The following is a 20,121-nucleotide window of genomic DNA, read 5'->3' as shown; positions in this document are numbered from 1 at the left end:
CAATAATAATTCATAATCTTAAAACACAATGATTTGTTCTCAGAGAAAGGGCAAAGACAGTGCCTCTCCATATTTGTCCTAGGAATGAAGTACTCTGGAGAAAAAGATTCTGGGATGGAGACACTGCTGGTCCAATATACCAGGCAGGTTTTTATGAAGCATGGTTTTTTTTTTTTCTTCTTTTTTTTTTTTTTTTTTTTTTTTTTTTTTTTTTTTTTTTTGGTTTTTCAAGACAGGGTTTCTCTGCAGCTTTTTTAGAGCCTGTCCTGGACCTAGCACTTGTAGACCAGGCTGGCCTCGAACTCACAGAGATCCGCCTGCCTCTGCCTCCCGAGTGCTGGGATTAAAGGCGTGCGCCACCACCGCCCGGCTGAAGCATGGTTTTTAAGAGGATTTTCTTCTGCACACGAATGTGTTTAAGGAGTCCACTGTGAAAGTCGCTGGTACAGACAGATGCCAGCTGTCTTCACCAGTAAAGACATGTCCATACTGGTCTGGTTTGGGAAGTACTGGCAGAGAGCCTCAAGTGATGGGAAGACACGCAGGGAGAAGAGAAGCCCTTTAAGGCTGAGCATCTCTCCAGTCCTATATTTTTGTTTTTTTGTTTATTGGTTTGTTTTCAATATTGGCTCTTGCTGTGTGCCCAGGCTCGTCTGAACTCAGCCTTTTGGTTGTAGGTGTGTACTGTCAACCCTGGCTAAGATCAGTTTTTAGTAAGAGCCCAATGCCAGCAGGCACCACAGGATAGCTACCAGGTCAGTTTAGGCAGAGGTTCTACAGAAAAATCTGCATGGTAAGGGAGTCACAGGGTGCTGGTTAACAACTCAGACTCGTGAGCCTCACTTGGACTCACTTCACCAGAATGTCTGAGGTTAGGAGTCTAAGGATCTTCATCTGAAAACCTATCTCAGCACAGCCACCTGGGACTTTACTGCCCTAAACTGATGACCTCCATCCTATGGGACCCACTTCTGTGAACACTAACTTGGGTCTCATAAAACCTGTTGCCGTAGGCCCATCTGCCACCATCAGTGAGCGGGGCCAAGGGTAATTTCTCTGTCCAAACAGAGATCACTTCTGTGAGAAAGACTCCAGGTCTTGGGCTTCACTTCTCCCAGACAACTCTCCCTCCTTCCCCCATACTGTAAAGGTCTGGTGCTCCACCCACTGAGTTGTCAGGGTGTGCTCCAGCATTTAAAAAGATAGTCTGCTAAATGAGCTGGCAATTCCCGTATCTGCACAGCACAGCAAGACTAAACTAAGTGGTTGGCTAGAGACCTCTACAGATTAGAAATAACTTACTCCTTTTGAAACTCCTCTTGCTTGCTCTTAAGCTGGTTCAGCCTTTCCCTCTTGTCAATAAACCTGTAAGAAAGAACCTTGGTTTATTTAGGTGTCCTACCCCGCCCCATCAAGTTTAAAGACACTCTTACCAATCATGAGCTAATCACTCTGCAAACTCCCGTGGAAACGCCCACATCCTGAAAGCAAACACTTTCTCAAAAGGGTACACATAGCTGGGTTTGTTTGTGACATAGTTTCTCTGTGTAACAGTTCTAGCTGTCCTTAAACTCAGAGATCTACCTGCCTCTGCTTCCCGAGTGCTGGGATTAAAGGTGTGCACCACCATCACCCAGTTACTTTTTTTTTTTTTAAATCAAGTTAGAATCGTCAACTTTAAAGCTCACTCCTGTCTTTATAATGTATGTTTGTAGACTCTATCTTGTACCTTAACGCTGTTTTCCAAAGCAAACACCAGAATACTAACATGAATTTTTGTTGTTTTTGAAACAGGGTCTCACTGTATACTCCTGGCTGATCTAGAACTCCCTATGAAGACCAGGCTAGTCTTGAACTCTCAGCAATCTGCCTCTGCCTCCCAAATGAGAGTAAAGAAACACAGGACTATGTACCAGCACCACTAATCCGGATCTGAATCAAGGAAATTGAGTTTCATTACAAAAGGAATATTGTTGCCAAACTTAATTTAACCCTGCTTTCCACTACAAATTGAGTCCTTATAGCATCTAAAGTAGAATTAATTTCATTAATTTGTGAGTCACTGGACGCTTACGAGCTAGTGAAGGGAGGTGCGCACACTACTCACTTTTCCTAGGCTTCTTCGTCGGCTACCGCTATCACTTTTATTTCCTTCTAGCGACTTCACTTTGTTTTGTTTCTATTTTTTAGTTTAAAGTGGTAATTTAGAATAATTTACCCCCTCAATTTAAAATTTGATACATTAAAAATTAAAAATCAAGCCAGGCAGAGGTGGTGCACGCTTTTAATCCCAGTACTATGGAGGCAGAGGCAAGTGGATCTCTGTAAGTTCGAGGCCAGCCTGGTCTACAAGAGCTAGTTCCAGGACAGGCTCCAAAGCTACAGAGAAACTCTGTCTCGAAAAACCAAAAAAATAAAATAAAATAAAATTACAAATCAATGCTGGCACAGTGGTTAAGAGCACTTGTTCTTGAAGGCCCAGGCTCAATTCCCAGCACCCACATGGCAACTCACAACCATGTATTACTCCAGTTCTAGGTGACCCAATGTCCTCTTCTAACCTACAGACACATACCAGGCACAAACATAAATACATGCAGGCAACATTCATATACATAAAATAATCTAAAAACAATTTTTTATTTTAAAACTTACCAGGTGATTTTATACATAAACGGATTGTATAATGTTTACACCTGATTAAGCATTATCAACCTCCTCAAATATTTATCATGTCTTTATGGTACAGATAATCAAATTCTTTCAAGATTTTTTAAATCTATCTTACACAAGGCCCAGCTCTTTCCTAACCATAACTGATCTAGCTTTTGGCTCACTCCCTCCTTACCAGCCTCTGAAACTGTCAGACTCTCAACCGAGGCCAACTCTCTTAGATCACACATGCAAGTAAGCGTGTAAGGCACTTATCTCTATGCCTGGCTTCTTTCAGTTACTACTACAACTTCTAACCCTAACCACCTTGTTGAGAACACCCCTCCTTTTTTAATAGACTACGACACTATACACATTCTCCTGGCATCACTTCAGCTGCAGCCTACGATTTCTCATGAGGTGCATTTTTGTTATCGTTTAGCTTAAAACTTCTTCACCACATAATTATTTAAAAGTGCCATTGCGGTTTCCATATTTGTAGCTATTTTTATTACATCTTATTACCTCCTCCCCCAACAAGATTTTTCTGTAGCTTTGGTGCCTGTCCTGGGACTAGCCATTGTAGACCAGGTTGGCCTCGAACTCAGAGATCTGCCTGCCTCTGCCTCCCGAGTGCTGGGATTAAAGGCCTGCGCCACCACTGCCCGACTCTTCTTTCTCTCTTTGGTCAGTTTTTGAGACAGGATCTCACACAGAGCCCTGACTGCCCTGGAACTCACAGAGATCCACCTGCCTCTGTCTCAAGTGCTGGGATTAAGTCTTATTACTATTTTCTAATATAATATTGTTATGTCAGACTATACTCCATGAGATTCTGACTGGAAAGTTCCATGTACACTTGAGAGAATGTTTCTACAGTAATTGGGTAATATATATATATTATGTGTATATGTGTGTGTGTCTGTGTGTCTGTGTGTGTGTGCTGGTTACAATAAATATATTGATAAACTGTCTGCGAGTTGACAGTGGCTGTCAGACCTTCTGATGTATTGTTCAATATGGTGGCCATCCAACACATGCAGCTGCTGGACACCTGTGGCTTGTTATGCAATTAGGATTTGAGGGTGAAAGTATAGCTAATACCAGGCAAGCAGCTAACATGGAGTAGAATCCAAGAACAGTTTGGTGTCTCCTGAAATCCCAGCATAAACAAAACCGTGGAACAGAACCACCATCATGGGAGAAAAATCAAGCCACACAACTTTCTCTAAAATGCTCATGTTTAACACATATAAGATACTTACCTCTAAATAGATGGGACAGCCGCTTTGGATATTAGTATGGCAATTTCTCAGAAAATTAGGGAACAACCTACCAAGACCCAGCAATACCACTTTTAGGTATATACCAAAAGGATGCTCAATCATACCACAAGGACATGTGTTCAATTATGTTCATAGCAGCACTGTGTCATAGCCAGAACTTGGAAACAACTTAAATGCCCCTCAACCAAAGAATTGATAAGGAAAATGTGGTACACTTGCACAATGGAGCTCTCCACAGCAGAAAAAAAAATTCTATGCCATGCCACAGAGGTCCAGCCCCACCAACATCGACAAGTGCCAGCCCAGACTTGGTAGGTCCCGTAACCCTATCGGAGTCTAGGGTAAAGCTGCAGGTCTATTGGACATGGAAGCTACCTATTCTGTTCTAACATCTCACTAAGGCCTTACGTTCCTCTCACCAATTTCAGTTATAGGGGTAGACAAGACCCATTCCTCCCCACTTAAAAATTTGCCACTGCCCCGCGTTCTTCCTGCAGGACAATTTTTCTCTCATTCTTTCTTAGTGATACCTGCTTGCCCAGCACCATTATTGGGTCGAGATATCCTTAGCTAGCTCCTAGGTCTCTCGAACTTCAATGGACAGGACCTCACAGGAGGACACCTGCCTTCTCACCTCCCAAGGAACAGATGCCTGGCGTCTCCAGGATGACAGTACACAGGATGCCTTTTCAGCTACACCTCTCGCTGAGCGTAGACCCACCTACACCCAGCTCTCCCCTTCCCCATGTCACCCCATGCCTGCAGGAAGTAGCCAGACTTGAGTCAACACCCCTTTTTCCTAAGAGAGCCTAAATGTTAATCAAAATATCACTTCAGCTTCCCGTCACCCCTTATACAAACAGTCTGGGATGTTAGTCCCCATCTCTGGCCTCCATCTTTGCAGGCCCCATCCCTGTGCCCACCAAACCTTGACCCCTCCAAGGAGGAGGGATGAGGCAGCCCGCCAAACTTTTCATCACTCCCCCGTCTACTTAAACTGCTCCCCGGAAAGTCCCTTGTGGTCTCTTCTCTTCCCCCCAGTGGTTGCGTTTGAGGCTTCCTGGTTTCCCTCCGGGCTACCTGAGAGAGCAGGAGTCCCATTAAACCTGGACCTCCTTTAATTAGGCTTATTGTGATTTGGCTTGATTGGGACTTTTGCGTCAGCAGAACTCGTGTTAGGAATATTCCTAACAACTACCATAACAGGACAGACGCACACCACAGTGCACTCTTTACATGCTTTTCGTTTTCTAAGAAATTCTTTTTTTTTGTCTTTTATTTTATTGATATTTATTGAGTTCTACATTTTTCTCTCTGAGAAATTCTTACAAATGGGACAAGATGCTTGGTCAAAGACTACTCTGATGCAAAATTTCCTCTAGAACATTCACACATTTGTCACCTCCCCAAGAGTGGGCAACAGGACCATCCTGACGCCCCCAGCCCTGAACAAGTGTCTCTGCAATCCTCTTGGCTCATCTGCCTGCCTGTACTCCCTGTCAAAGCCGGCCGGCGCCTCGTTCTGCCTTTCCACAACACCCTCACTCACTCCCTACCATCTTTCCTTTAAAGATTACCACAGAAATTAGGTATTTTTCTTCTTCAGCGTGAAATCCTGATTTTCTTGCTGCTTGTGAAAATTCTGTCACACTCTTGCTGTTGTTTAATGGCTCTAGCTGTGCTGTTTTCTAAAATCCATCTGCCAGCAAACTGTTTCCCTCCCAAGTTAAAAACGCCTATTTTTTCCAGAACAGCTAGGGTTGTTACACAGAGAAGCCCTGTCTTGAAAAGCCCAAACAAACACAAAGCCTGTTTTTTGAAAGAAGGTCTCACTAAATAGCCTTGACTTGAACTCACTATGTGTGTGGTCCAACCCTGAACTCAGAGAACTCCATCTGTTTCTGTCTCCTGAGTGCTGGGATTAAAGGTATGGACTTCAGCTTCTAAAGTCAAGTGTGGTGGCACAGGCCGATATTCTAAGACCCAGATAGTCATTACAGTCCTCCTTACACCTTTTTTGAGACAGGGTTTCTCTGTGGCTTTAGAGCCTGCCCTGGAACTAGCTCTGGTAGACCAGGCTGGCCTTGAACTCACAGAGATCTGCCTGCCTCTGCCTCCCGAGTGCTGGGATTAAAGGTGTGCAACACCACTCTATGGCCTTACTTACACTTTTAGCATATATTCCTTTTTAAAAATTGTTTAACTGCTGTTTCTTAAATTATTCCAAAATTTTGTGACTTTTTCCCATTAAAAAGTACTTCTGTCTCCTATTTCTGTAAAGAGACACCATGACCAAGGCAACTCCTAAAAGAAAGCATTTTAATTAGGGACTTGCTTACAGTTTCAGAGGCTTCATCCATGAACAACATGATGGGGACCACGGTGGCACACAAGTAGGCATGGTGCTAGAGTAGCTGAGAGCTAGTTACACCCTTATTCTCAGGTAGCAGGCAGAGAGAGAGAGAGAGAGAGAGAGAGAGAGAGAGAGAGAGAGAGAGAGAGAGAGAGAGAGAGAGAGAGAGAGAGAGAGAGAGAAGAGGGAAGGAGGGAGGGAGGGAGGGAGAGAGACTGGACCTGGCATGGGCTTCTAACACTTCAAAGCCTAGTTCTAGTGACACCTCGTAATCCCACCCTGACAGCTCATTAGCTGGGAACTCAGCGTGCAAATACAAGAACATATGGGCCAATCTCATTCAAACCACCACAGCAATCTTTCAAATCAACTGTCAAGTGGGAGAGGGTGTACACATATAACTCAGTTGGCCTGTGGAAACAGCTCTTCTGAGAATTCTTCCTGAGAATTCAATGCCCGTCTACACTGAGGCATGAGGATGACTGAAGAATAGCAGGCCTTACAGGCAGAGGGAATTCTGCACCAAGCAGCTGGCTATGACAGAACTATGAATGTCAAAAAGGGCAGTGGTCCGGAGAATCTCATAACTGCACTGATTCCCCAGTCACAGCCGTGGGCAACTGAGCAGATCTACCCTCATGGCAGACCAGTCACAGAAATCTGCCCAGGTTTCTAAAAGGCCACAGGCTCCATGACCTACCTGTACTGATTTGGTGCAGGGGTAATTAGCAACAAGCCACAGCTACGAGCACCTACTGAGCACTTCCCACATCCTAGGCAAAGCACCCTAGTGAGCTGACAATCTGCCTGAGTCCTTGCCCTCATCTGGGAGCCAAGCTTAGACTCTAGGATTGCCACAGAGAAGTCTGAGATACACACTCGTGAACTTTTAATTTTCTCCCCAGAGGGGCAAAAAATTGTAACCTTCTAAATAAGAAACCAATACTCTGAAAAATATTCAAACCTCTCAACCAGTTAATTCAGTGCAAGAAACCAAGGAACTAGACATGAGTAAAGATTTACATCTGAAGATTCAACTACAGTCATAGTAGCCAAATGTTAGTGTTTAAAATATTCAATAGGAAAGTTAAATGATACCATGCTGCCGTAAGTATTAAAACAGTTTATAGTCAGAGATGGGCGTTAGTGGCACATGTCTTTAATCCCAGTTCTTGGGAGGCAGAGGGAGGCAGCTTTCTGTGAGTTCGAGGCCAGCCTGGCCTACAAGAGCTAGTTTCAGGACAGGCTCCAAAGCTATAGAGAAACCATGTCTTTAAGAACAAAACAAAACAAAACAAAACAAAAAGAAAAAAATTGTCAGGCGGTGGTGGCGCCTGCCTTTAATCCCAGCACTCGGGAGGCAGAGGCAGTCAGATCTCTGTGAGTTCCAGGCCAACCTGGTCTACAAGAGCTAGTTCAGGGACAGGCCTCAAAGCTACAGAGAAACCCAGTCTCAAAAAAAGTAAAAAAAAAAAAAAATACTCATAAGTATCATATATGTACAAACACAAACAACCTGCACTCACACGCGCGCGCGCGTGCGCACACACACACACACACACACACAAATTCTGGAAAAGCACACTGGATCCCCCAGAACTAAATTATGGACAATTTGTGAAATACCACGTGGTGCTGGATATAATAGGATCCTAAACAAGAGCAGCAGTGCTCTTAACCAGTAAAGCCGTCTCTCCAGTCCTGATCATTTACCTTTAACACAGGGTTACAATTCAATAACTGAATTTACTTATGCTTCCCTTTGAGGTTGACACACACTACACACACACACACACACACACTTCCTCCAAATTCTTAGCTTCTCAGAGAAATTACACTCCCTAGGTTCCTTAAATTGGGGAAACGGGAGTGAGAATCAACAACTTTTTGGTCAATGGGAAGGAACTTTCTGTTGTGAGGAGGCTGCTAGTTTGTTCCTGGCAGCTCAGACCCGAAATAATCACACAGAAACATGTTAAACAGTTATTTAAATTATTGCTTAGCCCATTAGCTCTAGTTTCTTACTGGCTAACTCTTACATATTAATTTAACCCATCTCCAATAATCTGTGCATCACCATGAGGTCGTGGCCTACCAAAGTTTCATGGCATCTGTCTCCAGTGGCGGCAGCTCCATGGCTTCTTTCCTATTCCTCCTCCTTCATCCCAGCATTCAGTTTAGTTTTCCCCACCTACCTCTGTTCTACCCTATCAGGCCAAGCCAGTTTTCTTTATTCATTAATGGTAATCACAGCATACAGAGGGGACTCCCACATCAACTTTCCTTATCCCTAATTTCAACACACATGGCAGAAACCTTCACAACAACTCGGCTCCAGAAAGAAGGCAGTGAGGACCTTAGGCAAGTCAGAGAGCACAGCGACCTCAGCAGCCCATTACCAAGGCTTTGCTGAGAAGGGAGAGACAATATGGCTAATTACAAACTGAGAGATGGCTAAAGAACTAAATGTTCTAGGAGTTCTTTTAATTTTTTTCCTTTTTAAAAAATATTTATTTATTTATTTATTTATTTATTTATTATGAATACAATATTCTGTCTGTGTATGCCTGCAGGCCAGAAGAGGGCACCAGACCCCATTTCAGATGGTTGTGAGCCACCATGTGGTTGCTGGGAATTGAACTCAGGACCTTTGGAAGAGCGGGCAGTGCTCTTAACCTCTGAGCCATCTCTCCAGCCCAATTTTTTTCCTTTTTAAAAATGTATGCAGTTGTTTTGCTGCAGGTATGCCTGCATACCATATACATGCAGTCCCCAGGGAACTGAGCAGAGGGCCTCTAGAACTGGAGTTACAGTAAGTTGTGAGCTACCATGTGGTGCTGGAAATCAAGCCAACACTTGTAACCACTGAGCCACTCTCCAGCCCCTTAACCTAAATATTTCTGGAACTGTGATCTAACATAGTGACATTTAAACAATGACTAGGCATCAAAGTTTCTTTTGTTTTTTTCTTCTTTCATGTTGGAGACTAAACCCAGAGCCTTACAAATGCCTAGCACACACTGCAGTGAGCTAAACCTTCTCATATGAGCGAGACAAAAGGGGACAGATATGCAAAGGCATGGTCTCATCAGGAAGATTCTGTCTCTACCACAAAGCATCATGGATGGGAGGAAATGTGGTCAGCACAAAACAGCAGAACAGCGCTCGATGCCCCCACTCACAGATGAGTAGGTCACTCTGACCACCTGCCCACAGGACGACTCAGATACTCAGCACACAGCGTCGTCAGCCGGGGGTGAGTCCACATCTCATTCTGCACTAAACCAAAGTACAGAACCATGTGGAGACTAAGGGATCGCAAGGCCGGGATGAGGCCATCCTCACACTGGCTGCTTCTGCAAACACAGAACAGTAAGTCACTTCCCTCGGCTTACTCTGAATTAAGACAGCCTTCGGTAATTAGGATTGGAAAATTCCTTTTTGCTGTGCAGATAGTAAATAAAAATGAGAGATCTTCATGCTGGATTTTAACAGCATTTATAGTTATAAAGGAGTAATTAGTATTCCATACATTAACATGAAAGACGTATTAAGTACCAAAAATTAAGATCTGTAGAACAGCATGTTGTGTGGTCTTAGTAAGATATTAAAGACTACACCTCACAGAAGTAGCCTTGCTGTGGGGCTGTAAGACTTAGATATCAAGGTTTCAGATCAACAGTTTAAATGTTCAAATGCTGCATTTATACTTAATTTTCTTTTTTAAAGGTGCCCACTCATGTATAATAATAATTCAAAAGACTCGAATTCTGCTTTGCCTTGTGAGAACAGGGTGTCATCATGGAGTTATCTTCAGGTGGAGGACCTACTGAGGTGACCTTCCCAGAAACAGATCAGCTCCACAGCACTCACAGGCATGGTGCAAGAAGACTTCCATTATTAGCAGAACTGAAATGTTCAGCTGGAAGATTCCGGACTACCTCTCACCTGGCTCCAAGCAGGAGACCAATTCTGTCTTAAAAAAAAAAAAAACCCACTAAAATCTCAGCTATTCCTGTAGTCTGGACCCCTAGACCATTCTCTCCCCCAGGCTATGCCAGCACTGCTCTGCCACACTCAAGTAAGCCCTGAGCTTACACACGGTGATCACCACATCAAGTCAGAACCTTCCCCTATCAACAGCAAACAGCAGGCTCCAAGACTAGCTTCAAAATCAGTTCATTTTTCATGAACTGCTAAATGCCTCTGGTGCTTTAAAGAGATTTGATTAGGACAGGTTTGAAAACTAGGCAGTTAGAATCTTCTGAATGTTGGGCCTGCGGAGTACTCAAAGGAGCAGCTGGAGCAGCTGGAGCAGCTGGAGTTGAGAGGAGCCCTACTCACCAGCAATCTTCATTCACACAGTGGCAGCCAGAGATACTGACTCTTCTGGCTTGATGCCAACCTTTGGATAGCTCATTAAAATGTATGTGTCCCTTTTAGATACATCTGAAACCTATCTAATAAAACCAAAGATTTTTCTTTCCTGTTTTACACGCCTATATACACATAAAACAGCATAGCCCAGGATCAAGTCAGCCACTGAGCCTCTGTTTCCTCATCTTAAAAACAAGTTCATAATTTGAGTGTGTGGTGGGGGAAACTGGTAAATGGGAAAGCCTTTTATAGATTTTAAAAGGTGTGATGATACTTACTAAAACAAAAGCTCTTGTTTTCTAGCCAATCTGTATCTGTCGATGGAACACCATTAAAAAAGCTGTGTGGGATAGGGACTGAGGGATTTCTGGAAGGACATCCATGCAATAGAAAGATTGATAAACTCGTTTCAGCTGCCAGCACTACTAAACTCAAGAGAGTTCTTTCCCATTGTAAACGAGTGTCTTGTCAAGTTTCCTTGCAACTGAATCTGTAAAATAGCGACTGCATTATCTACATTCAGTAGGAACAGCAACAAAACAGTAGTGGGGTCAGAAGAGATGTCTCAGAGGTTAAAAACACTGGCTGCGCCTTTAATCCCAGCACTTGGGAGGCAGAGGCAGCTGTGAGTTCAAGGTCAGCCTATATAGAGCAAGTTCCAGAACAGGCTCCAAAGCTACAGAGAAACCAGTCTTGGGCGGGAGGTGGGGGGAAGGACAAAAGGGCACTGGTTACCCTGGGTTTGAGTCCCAGCACCCATACAGCTGCTCACAATCGCCCGTAACTTCAGCCCAGAGTACCTGGCACCTTCTTCTGACTTGAGGTCAGCAGGCATGCATATGGTGCAGACATAACTGTAGACAAAACCTATGCACAACATACAAAAATAATAATTTTTAGAGAAGTCGCAGCAAACAGATTCCTTGCTGGCAGTCAATCATCTGCCAAGAAGACACTGGAGGAAGAGCAGAGGTAGCTAAACGCATTTGGCCATGCCTTTCCCTGAAATCTATGGTAACAGCTAAACCTTTCCTGACTAATTCAGCTCAATTTGGGTAGCCCCTGTATTTCTGCTTCCAGGTAAAAAATGCAGCCGTGTTTTTCCAAGTCATGGGTGAAGGTAAGACAGCGCCATTCCTAAACGTGTACTTCTAAGCATGGCCTCACCATATGGCCTTTCTCTCTACTCCCACTAGAAGACCGCTACTACTAACCCAGCAGGCAGACCCCCAATGCCCAGATCACGTTCCCACCCCCTGTCTTCCACCTACTGAGACCTGATCAACAAGTGCTCCCAGATGAGGAAACGATTACTCAACCTGTCAGTCTTCTATTGCATAACAGTGCTATTTGGGGACTTAGATAAGCGCAGATTCCAGGAAAATCGGACTCCTGTTAAAAAGCATGAACACCCAGCAGCACAGGTGCAGAGAAGACCTTGCTGGGAGAAGTAGAGCTTCACATCACAGGAGTGGTTAAGTGTTCCAGTCAAAGGCAGAGACAGGTGTTGCCTTAGACAAGAGACAAGGCAGGCGAGACCAACACTATCCTGAACAATAAAAGAAGTTTCCATGTCTGTCAAACTCATGCCATCTCTAATAGTATGTCGTCATTAGGTTTGATGGTTAATGCCTATAACCACAGAATCTCAGCACTTGGCAAGCTAAGACAGGGAGATGACGTAAAATCAGGAATAGCCTTGGCCACATAATTCCAGATCCACTCCCCAAAATCAAAGCAATATGACACATATTTCTTTCAAAGGACCTAATTATTGTGAGATTTACAACTTTATTATCTAATTTTCCCTAACTGCCAAACTATTCAACTCCACATATCAGCCAGTTTGGGTTAAACGCGGGCTTACTGTACCAGGTTTCATTCCAAGTGGCTCCACAGACAGAGGTTTTCATGAAGCGAAAAGGAAAAGGACTCAAGGCAGGCACAGAATACAAAATTTACAGATAACCAAGACAGTAGCACAAGCAACCCTTGCTCTAGGTTTGAGGCCTGCTAGAATCAGTCAAATCCTTGAGAGCAGACCAGCCTTCATCCTCAGCGACTTGCCAGGGAAGCTGATACACATCTTACAAGCACCTGGCTATCAGGACATGGTTCTGGTCTCATGACAGTCTTTTCTCCTATGTTCTGGAAGCAAAGGAAGACTGACAGACTGCACCTGAAGGCACGCACAGCTCAAGGAAGGGAAGGTGCTCAGAAGACAAGGGCGGTGGCCTGCACGGTCTAAATGAGTGACACACTTGCTCTTCATTTTCCTGCGTAGTCGGTAAGGAATCCACTATTAACACATTCCTCTTCGGAAACGCAGGGTTTTTTTGTTTTGATTTTTTTTTTCTGGGACCGGGTTTCTCTATAGCTTTGAAGCCTGTCCTGGAACTAGCTCAGTAGACCAGGCTGGCCTTGAACTCCCAGGGATTGCCTGTTCCTCCTGAGTGCTGGGATTAAAGGCGTGCACCACCAACACCAGGCTCCAGAAAACTAATATTAATGCTCAGAGTTGGAATACAACAAAACAAAACAAAAAATGTTTATGTAGCAGGGTGGTGGTGGCGCACGCCTTTAACCCCAGCACTTGGGAGAGGCAGGCGGATCTCTGTGAGTTCAAGGTCAGCCTGGTCTACAAGTTCCAGGACAGCTGTTACACACAGAAACCCTGTCTCGAAAAACCAACCAAACAACTCCCCTCCCCCTTAAAAAGGAAGCTATGCCCTCAAGGAAAGCCATTTTCAGTGCTGGCATTATACTCAAATAATATTGCACATGGAAGTGTATTCACCACAAAATACACAAGTGATGTGATGGCAAATGGGAAGATGGAAGTGAGAGCCTTGCAGAGGAGCAGGATGTGACACTGAACTTCAGGTGTCCACCAAGTAATGAAAACACAGTACATGTACACAGTGAGATTTTATCTGGTCATAAATAAAATTATCATGAAAATGGATGAATATAGTAATGAACAAGGTAACACTGTCACAGAAAGACAAATGCTGCACAAGTTCACTCATATGCAGATCCTAGCTGGGGGTGTATGTGTGTGTGTGTGCACGCGCAACTGTGGGCTCAGGCCAGAAAACTAGAAAGGAGCTCATGGGGGGGAGAAAGCAAAAGAGGAGCAAAAAATGGAGCGGAGGGTGACAAAACTCCTAATATGATTGTGGGAGAAAAAGGACAGCAGAAAGATCAAGTGGGAGGGAGCAGGAATACGGGAAAAGAGGAGAAACAGATGATACGTGTGCAAATGCTCTGAGAGGGACGGGCATGACGGTGCACACCTTTAGTACAGAGCCTGGGAGACAGAAGCAGGCAGATCTCTATGCGTTCACCACCAGCCTGGTCTACACAGTAAATTCCAGACCAGCTAAGGGTCACATAGTGAGACTGTCTAAAATAAAGAAAATGCAGAAAAAAACTGATTACTTTGTATGCTAATTCTAAAAATTCAGAGGTAAAAGACAAGGTGCCTATTAACAGGAAAAAATGTTCAAAATGGGAAACAAGAAAGGGATATGTTCAGTTGTGGAACTGAGGATGGAGGGGCTCATGACTACGGAGCAATCATGGCCTGAGTCTATTTCTAGTTCCTGTTACATGCTAGACGTTACACTAAATACTTTAAAAGCATGCTCTAAAAATCACTATGAAGTATGTGATACTCAACTATTTTCAAAATGAAATAAGTTTAAAAGAAATGCGCTTGAAATCAGAAAGCAGTGGAATTTGGATTCCATTCACGGCAGCATGAATCCTCAGCACATCTTTTTAACTCAGCCTTACAAAGTTAGAGAAATACACTTTCCAGATCACAAGGGGATTCAAATGCCCAAACAACAGATGAGATTTTATTTTAAATGCAGTGGAAAGCACGAGAAGGGTCTAAGCAACAGACTGACACGGACCTTGCTTCCTTTTTGGGTGAAAAGCAGGGTTGGTCCTGACTGCACAAGGAAAGGACTATCTGACTACGCACACCTGGTGACGACCTGGATTGTAGGCAGAGAGTCAAGGTGTAATTTGGTGTTGGGGAGAATTAGACTGGCTGCTGGTTAATGACTTAGATGCTAGGAATAAGAGGAAAAAAAGCAAGTCCAAGAAAACTCAATGATTTTTGCGTTTAGTAACTAGTGGTCATGAGAGAAGTGGTCTGCAGGAACAGGAAACGGAAATCTGCTATGTGAGGATACAATCGTGTACAGAAAAATACTGTCACCCTCAGAGTCTACACCTAAGGGGATAGACAATCAGAAGTTATCAAATGGTGATAACAATACAGCACATGAAGTAGGAATGAGGTCATTAGTTAAAGGGCCCGAAAGAGTCTTAAATGTATTAGCAGAGCTCTGAAGGAAACAGGAGGCAGCCATGAAGATTACTGCAAAAGCTCTTGGCAGTCTGTGTAACTGCAAAGGCTTTGAGGGAGGAGTGTGCTTCCACTGTCAGGGAAGCCAGAAGGTATAACTTAATAGGTAAGGGAGAAGATAACAAGGATTATATCAGAGGAATTATATACAGGACTTTGGTTCAAGATTTCAGCTTTCACTTTGAATAAAACAAAGCCAAAAGATTAAAAGATTTGAACATCAGAATGGAGCGGCATTACTCCTGCTTATACATATAAAGTACACCAACAAGAAGGGTACAGGAAAGGGTGAGACTGTGTAATGATCAACGCCTCAGGTGGAGGATGGGCTTTGCAGAGACAGAATTTGCTGATGGATTAGACATGGCGCCTTACTGAAGACTGGAGGGGTTTGGGGTACTGAATAAAGGAAGGATGGTACTGCAATTTACTGTATTAAGATGTGAAAAACAGACTTATTCATGTAAAATTAGGAGTTCAGATGGTCATGTAAAACTAGAACTATCACAAACTTAATGATGATAAGAGGGAAAAGAGGGGGGAAAATCAAAATACAGATGTAGAGTAACATTCTGTGTTCTTGCCGTTAGAGGACTGACCGAAATTGCAAGAATAAACCTGGGAAAGTGTAGATGCTAAATACTTGCTAAGATTCAACAACTAAACATTCCCATTTCCTACCTGGTTTTCTTAAAGCTGGTTTCGTTTTTAGAGCTATCAGCTGGGCAGTGGCGGTGCACGCCTTTAATCCCAGCACTCGGGAGGCAGAGGCAGGCGGATCTTTGTGAGTTCGAGACCAGCCTGGTCTACAAGAGCTAGTTCCAGGACAGGCTCTAAAGCCTCAGAGAAACCCTGTCTATAAATAAATAAATAAATAAATAAATAAATAAAAAATTTAGAGCTATCACTTAGGACAGCAGTCCATGGTCTAAAATCATCAATCTCATCCATAAAACACAGGCGTGAACTAAAAAGATTTTGTTAGGACCAATATCTTGAGAAGAAAAAGAAATGAGCCCCACCCATGATTCACAGGAAGGTCGGGAACTCAAACCATCACCAAATCTATATGCTGTATAGTTTAGCAGTTAAATGTACAGGTATACAGATACAGGATGTTTGAGTTTTAATTTTGTGTGCCTCTGGGACAAGGTAGCCAATTAAGGATAACTTGTGTGGTTGCTGTAAAGGAATAAATTCAACTTTAATTCTGTGTGTGTGTGTGTGTGTGTGTGTGTGTGTGTGTGTGTGTTTTAGGCATAGTGGCACATGACTTTGCTTTGGTTAGTTTTGGTTTTTCAAGACCGGGTTTCTCTGTGTCACTTTGGATCCTGGCACTAGCTCTGTAGACCAGGCTGGCCTTGAACTCACAGAGCTCCACTTGCCTCCTGGCACTTGGGAGGCAGAGACAGGAAGATAGCGGTGAGCTAGGCCAACCTGGTCTACATAGTAGTTCCAGAAGAGCCAAAGCTACATAGTGAGACACTCTCGAGAGAAACAAACAGCAAATAAACTAACCAAACAAAAATTACATTTTACTATCATTGAAGCTCATTGTTGAAACAAAAGTTAGGAGACAAAGACTTCAGCTAAGCATTTATTTTTCAATTATCTTTTTGTTTGTTTGGTTTGGGTTTTTTGGTTTTTCAAGACAGGGTTTCTCTGTAGTTTTGGAGCCTATCCTGGAACTCGCTTTGCAGACCAGAGCAAACCTGTCTCTGCCTCCTGAGTGTTGGAATTAAAGACATGCACCACCACCACCAGGCGTTATTCTTCAATTATCTTAATTCAAAATTAAGACAAAATGTTGTACTAAACTCTTTTAACTAAGGGCTTGCAACTCAAACCATATTCCCAAATCCCCAGTGACACAAACTCACCTTTGGGGTTACAGTAGATGAGGCAACCTCCTAGTCTTTGTTCACACATTAGAGCTAGCTGACAAGGTCCACCTGTGACACAGGCGCCCAGGACTCAATCCCTCCTGACCTATTAAATTCTCTACTCGTGCCTTCTGTAGAAAAGTATAGACGTCTGAAGACGGGAAAAGGTTAAGCCAAGTTTCTGAGTGGGAGCACAGCAAAGAACTAGGACTCCTCTACACGGCTGCACAAACTTCTCTAGCAGGACACTATTTCCTGTTCCCTAGTACCCAAGTGGGCCGTGGAGAAACTCTCTGGTGGGTGATGAAAGACAGCGACCTTCGCTCACCTGGTTCCCACCCCCACCCTACCCAGTGGCAACAAAGCGCCGGCGCAGAACAGCCACTCTCTCTTTCCAAAGTCGCCCGGTTCCAGGGCCAGGACTGGGGTGTCCAGGCTCCAGACTCTGATCGCTACAGCAGAGAAAACAGACAGGCAGAAACAATAGGGCCGTGGTGGCCGCCGTACCTCTCCTTGTCGCGGCCGTCGAAATAGACGAAATCACCGCTCTGGATGCACTTGGCACAAGTCAGCCGCCGGCGAGTGGTGTTGCACAGAGGACACCGCTCGACCGCCACGTACAGCCCCTCTGCGTCGTCCACCGAGTCCACCAGGTCTCGAGCTAGCGCGCGCGGCCCAAAGCCAGGAGCCTCGGGCGTCCAGGATCCCTTCCCACTGGGAGACGCCATGATGGTCTGAGCGCAGGGCCAGTCACGTGGGATTTTGTTTTCATCCAGGTGCATCCTGGGCGCGGAGGCGGGGCCTGGAGGCCGGGACAGAAGGTGGGGTCTAGAGGGTGGAGGCGTGGCTCAGAGGCTCGGGGCGGGACCCGGAGGCCGATGGTCGTGGGACTCGGGCTCCCCGGGTCTTCTTCCCCGCCGTCCCCCGAGGCGGCTCCGCGTTTCGGCCAGCCGACTGGAGCTTTGCAACTCCAGAACGTCAGGCCAAGTATTGCAATGGATGAACCAAGCCTTCTCTGTGAAAGTCGTGGGAACACAACAGAATTCATTTGATGACAGTGGTTACTTTTAGGTTTTTGGTTAAAACTGCAACAAGCAAATTTGGGAGAGCATTGGATCTCGGAACAAGCTGAAGTTGGACTCACCTTCCTCCTTAATAGCTGTGGCATTTGAAGAAAATCCTTTAACGCCTCTGCCTGACTTGGTTCGTGGATATGATTGCTGTACATCCATAACCCCGGAGGGTTAATCAAAAACCTCCACAGCAGCCTAACACTTTACACATCAATTAAAACCAAACTGAAGGTGAAAATCAAAGTTGTATGTTTTTGAAAACTGCCTTCTTTAGCATCCACTTGCCTGGAGTCCCAATCCTCCCGTGGAAGGGCCCTGAGTGAGGGAATTACAGGCATGTACCACCAGCACAGTCAGAAAACTGAATTCTAATGGCTCTTGTTCTTCCCTACCCCCTAGGCCATGACCTCAGAAAATCAGAGCTCATTAGTTAGGATGTCCTCCAAGTTTCTTCAGAGGGCGGAGGTTTTTATCAGAGTGTTGGATGTGCCTGTAAACCAGAGGGGAACAGAGAAGCCAGGCTGTAGGTCCAGCTCACCCAGGGATTCTCAAGGATGCTTCAGCAGGCTGTCCACTGATGAAAGCTCTGACTCTCCAGCTGGGCTTTCTCCCCCATGTCACGCATCCCAGCACTCAGAGCTATCTCCTGTGTACTGAGAGATGTTTTTCACACACTCCAGTTCAGGACTGAATCACACAAGTCCCTTACCTGCCAAGCTTCCCATGCTGGCCATCAAATGCCAGTGACTACAACCCAGCGAGATCTCTGGTCTGAACTCTTTGTCCCTTCTCCAGGGTCTGTTTAAATGCATTCAGGTAGGTTTGGAAGTAATGTTAAAAAACCAAATTCCCTGTATCGTTTTCTAAATAGCCTTCCCTACGCTTGAATGGTTCCTGAAAGTTTAAGATTTTAAAATAAACAATTTTATATGGTATTTTCAAACCACATTTTTAAGGGTTGGGATATTTCTGTTGGCTCTCCCAAGAGGACTTCACAATATGTGTTACTAAAGGGTCGGCTGATAGCTGTGATATTACAGATAGTACCCAGATATGCAGTTTTCTGTATTGCTGTCTTCAGAAAACACTTTTTAATGCATTACATGTTTAAAAAGAAAGTGTTGATTTAACTCCTCAGTCTTGAAAGGCCTGGAATAGTTCAAATTCTAAAATAAGTTTATTCTTTTTTTTAAATTAAGTAACTCATGAGTCATTTTGAGCAAAAAATTGCCATTTCTTCTGTATGGTTGTTCACATAGAACCAGACAAGTGCACTTTGAGCTACACAGCAGACCTTGTTTCTGAAACAAGGCACACACAAAACAGACAAACAAAAACCACAATCCTCTTAGCATATTAATAGAAAATAACAACCTCTGGAGGCCAACAGAAAACATGGGAGATGACTACAAAAATGTGTGGAGAAAGTCCACACTCTGTCTGCTGGAGGGAGTGTGAGCTGGGTCCAGCCCCTGGCATGGGTGCTCCTCAAAAATTAAGGAATCACCACACAACCCAGCAACTCTTCTTGGATGAACCCTTCAGAGAAACAAAAGCAGGTGTGCAGCGCAGGCCGGAATCCGGGCAGGTGTACAGCGCAGGCTGTACAATGAAGACAACCAAGGCTAGAGGCTGCTGGAAAGCATGGGGGACTGTGCAGTGCTACAGGATTTATGGAGAGCAATGGAAAAGTTTCAGAACTGGAGTAGAGACATAGTCACACTTCAGAGCACTAAATGTACAAATGCCCAAACACTTCAGTCCAGACAGGGTTTCTCTGTGTAGCTGTCCCGGAACTCCTTCTGTAACCAGGCTGGCCTTGAACTCACAGAGATCCACCTGCCTCTGCCTCCTGAGTGCTGGGATTAAAGGTGTGCTCCACCACTGCCCAGCAGCTCAGTTCACTCTTAAGTGAGTAAGTTTGTTATTTGAATCCTATTTTAAAAATTCTTGAATAATGAGGGAGTCCTTGTAAGTCTACTGTATTTACTTTTTATTTATTTATTTTTTTAATTTTGCCTGCTAATGGAAGATAGTATTTATAGGGAGTTTCATTTGTAGATCTCCATCCTGAAAGATGGCAGTGGTGAGGAAGGTAAGTTACTAAGAGATAAGA

The 20,121-nt window shown here is 44.3% G+C and overlaps 1 protein-coding gene across 1 annotated transcript in view; it reads right to left on the bottom strand.

Moving 5' to 3' along the window:
- Positions 1-17,936, bottom strand: part of Atg14 (autophagy related 14) — a 36,178-nt gene extending 18,242 nt beyond the window's left edge. Inside the window, exons 1-2 of the mRNA XM_038310052.2 lie at positions 17,440-17,936; positions 1,303-1,365 (exon numbers count right to left, since the gene is read on the bottom strand). Coding sequence (XP_038165980.1) covers positions 1,303-1,365; positions 17,440-17,714 — 338 coding nt within the window. The 5' untranslated portion in view covers positions 17,715-17,936. The remainder of the gene's footprint in view (positions 1-1,302; positions 1,366-17,439) is intronic.
- Positions 17,937-20,121: the final 2,185 nt, after the last annotated feature.

The sequence above is a fragment of the Arvicola amphibius genome, chromosome 13, assembly GCF_903992535.2.
Source record: "Arvicola amphibius chromosome 13, mArvAmp1.2, whole genome shotgun sequence".
NCBI classification, from domain to species: Eukaryota; Metazoa; Chordata; class Mammalia; order Rodentia; family Cricetidae; genus Arvicola; species Arvicola amphibius.
The sequence above is the reverse complement of the archived record's forward strand: the minus strand, read 5'-3'. Positions and strand labels throughout refer to the sequence as shown.